Source organism: Trichechus manatus, unplaced genomic scaffold (genome assembly GCF_000243295.1).
Source record: "Trichechus manatus latirostris isolate Lorelei unplaced genomic scaffold, TriManLat1.0 scaffold00213, whole genome shotgun sequence".
In the NCBI taxonomy this organism is placed as follows: Eukaryota; Metazoa; Chordata; class Mammalia; order Sirenia; family Trichechidae; genus Trichechus; species Trichechus manatus.
Window position 1 is genome coordinate 302,303 of NW_004444149.1, and position 1,081 is coordinate 303,383.

Consider the following 1,081-nt stretch of genomic DNA (forward strand, 5'->3'; position numbering starts at 1 on the left):
TGCACCCTGTCAAGGCGGAAAACTTGCAAGATCTGGAAAACAAGGCAGTCCCATCGAGTTCCTGCTCTCACAGATTTCACTGTATTAATTCAGAGAGACGCCCACCAGGTCCCATCCTGAAGGCTGGGAGAACCTGGAGGCAGAAGGGCTGGCTTAGGGCCCGCCTGCTCTGCCCACTGCCGGGGCCGCCTGGAGCCCCACAGCAACACCAGGCCTGGGGCAGCAGGGGCTGGAGGAACTCCGGCACCACAGCAGTAGAAAGCCTGCTGGAGGGTGTGGAGGGACAGAGGACATGTGCTGGGGGCATGTGTGGGGCAGGATGCAGAGCGGTTTGAGGGTTCCAGCTGACCGAAGATGAGAGGCAGGTTCCTCATGCCTCCATCAGCACTGGCGCACGGGCACATGAATGGACAAAGCGGATAAGAGGAGGCATACCGCCACTACCACCACCAGTCACCATGGCAACTCACGGTGACCCCAAGTGTGTCAGAGTAGAACTGTACTCCATAGGATTTTCAGTGGCTGATTTTTCGGAAGTAGCCTTTCTCCTGAGGCACCTCTAGGTGGACTCAAACCGCCAACATTTTGCTTAGCAGATGAGCTCATTAACCATTTGCACCACCCAGGGATGCCCAGAAGAGGCATGGGGAGGCTATGGTAACCCATTGTACGAATGATTCCTGCACCCCGACCTCCCTTCCTGGTGTGTTCCCTCGGCTGGGGGAACGTTCCAGCCCCTCCTTGCTTCACTTCTCCAGAACAGAGATTCTCAAACTTTAACGTCGGTAAAAATCACTGGGAGAGCCTGTTACAACTGCTTCCTGGGCCGCATCCCCAGAGATTCTGATTCAGTAGGCAAGGTAGGGCCCATGAATTTTGCATTTCTAACAAGTTCACAGATGACGTCAAAGCTGCTGTTCCAAGGACAGCACCTTGACAACCCCGTTCTAAAGGTCCCATCGACCATTCTGTGATGACGGAAATGCTCTACCCCTGCCAGAGCTAGAGTTACCCAACGGGACAGCGCGGATCTAAAAGGAATTGCCCCCACTGTCCTCGCCCTCCCACACGCCTTTCTCAC

The 1,081-nt window shown here is 55.4% G+C and overlaps 1 protein-coding gene across 1 annotated transcript in view; it reads right to left on the bottom strand.

Annotated features, from left to right (window-relative positions):
- The window catches only part of LRRC71 (leucine rich repeat containing 71), a 15,040-nt gene that overhangs the window by 8,966 nt on the left and 4,993 nt on the right, over positions 1-1,081 (bottom strand). Inside the window, exon 3 of the mRNA XM_012559108.2 lies at positions 106-266. Coding sequence (XP_012414562.1) covers positions 106-266 — 161 coding nt within the window. The remainder of the gene's footprint in view (positions 1-105; positions 267-1,081) is intronic.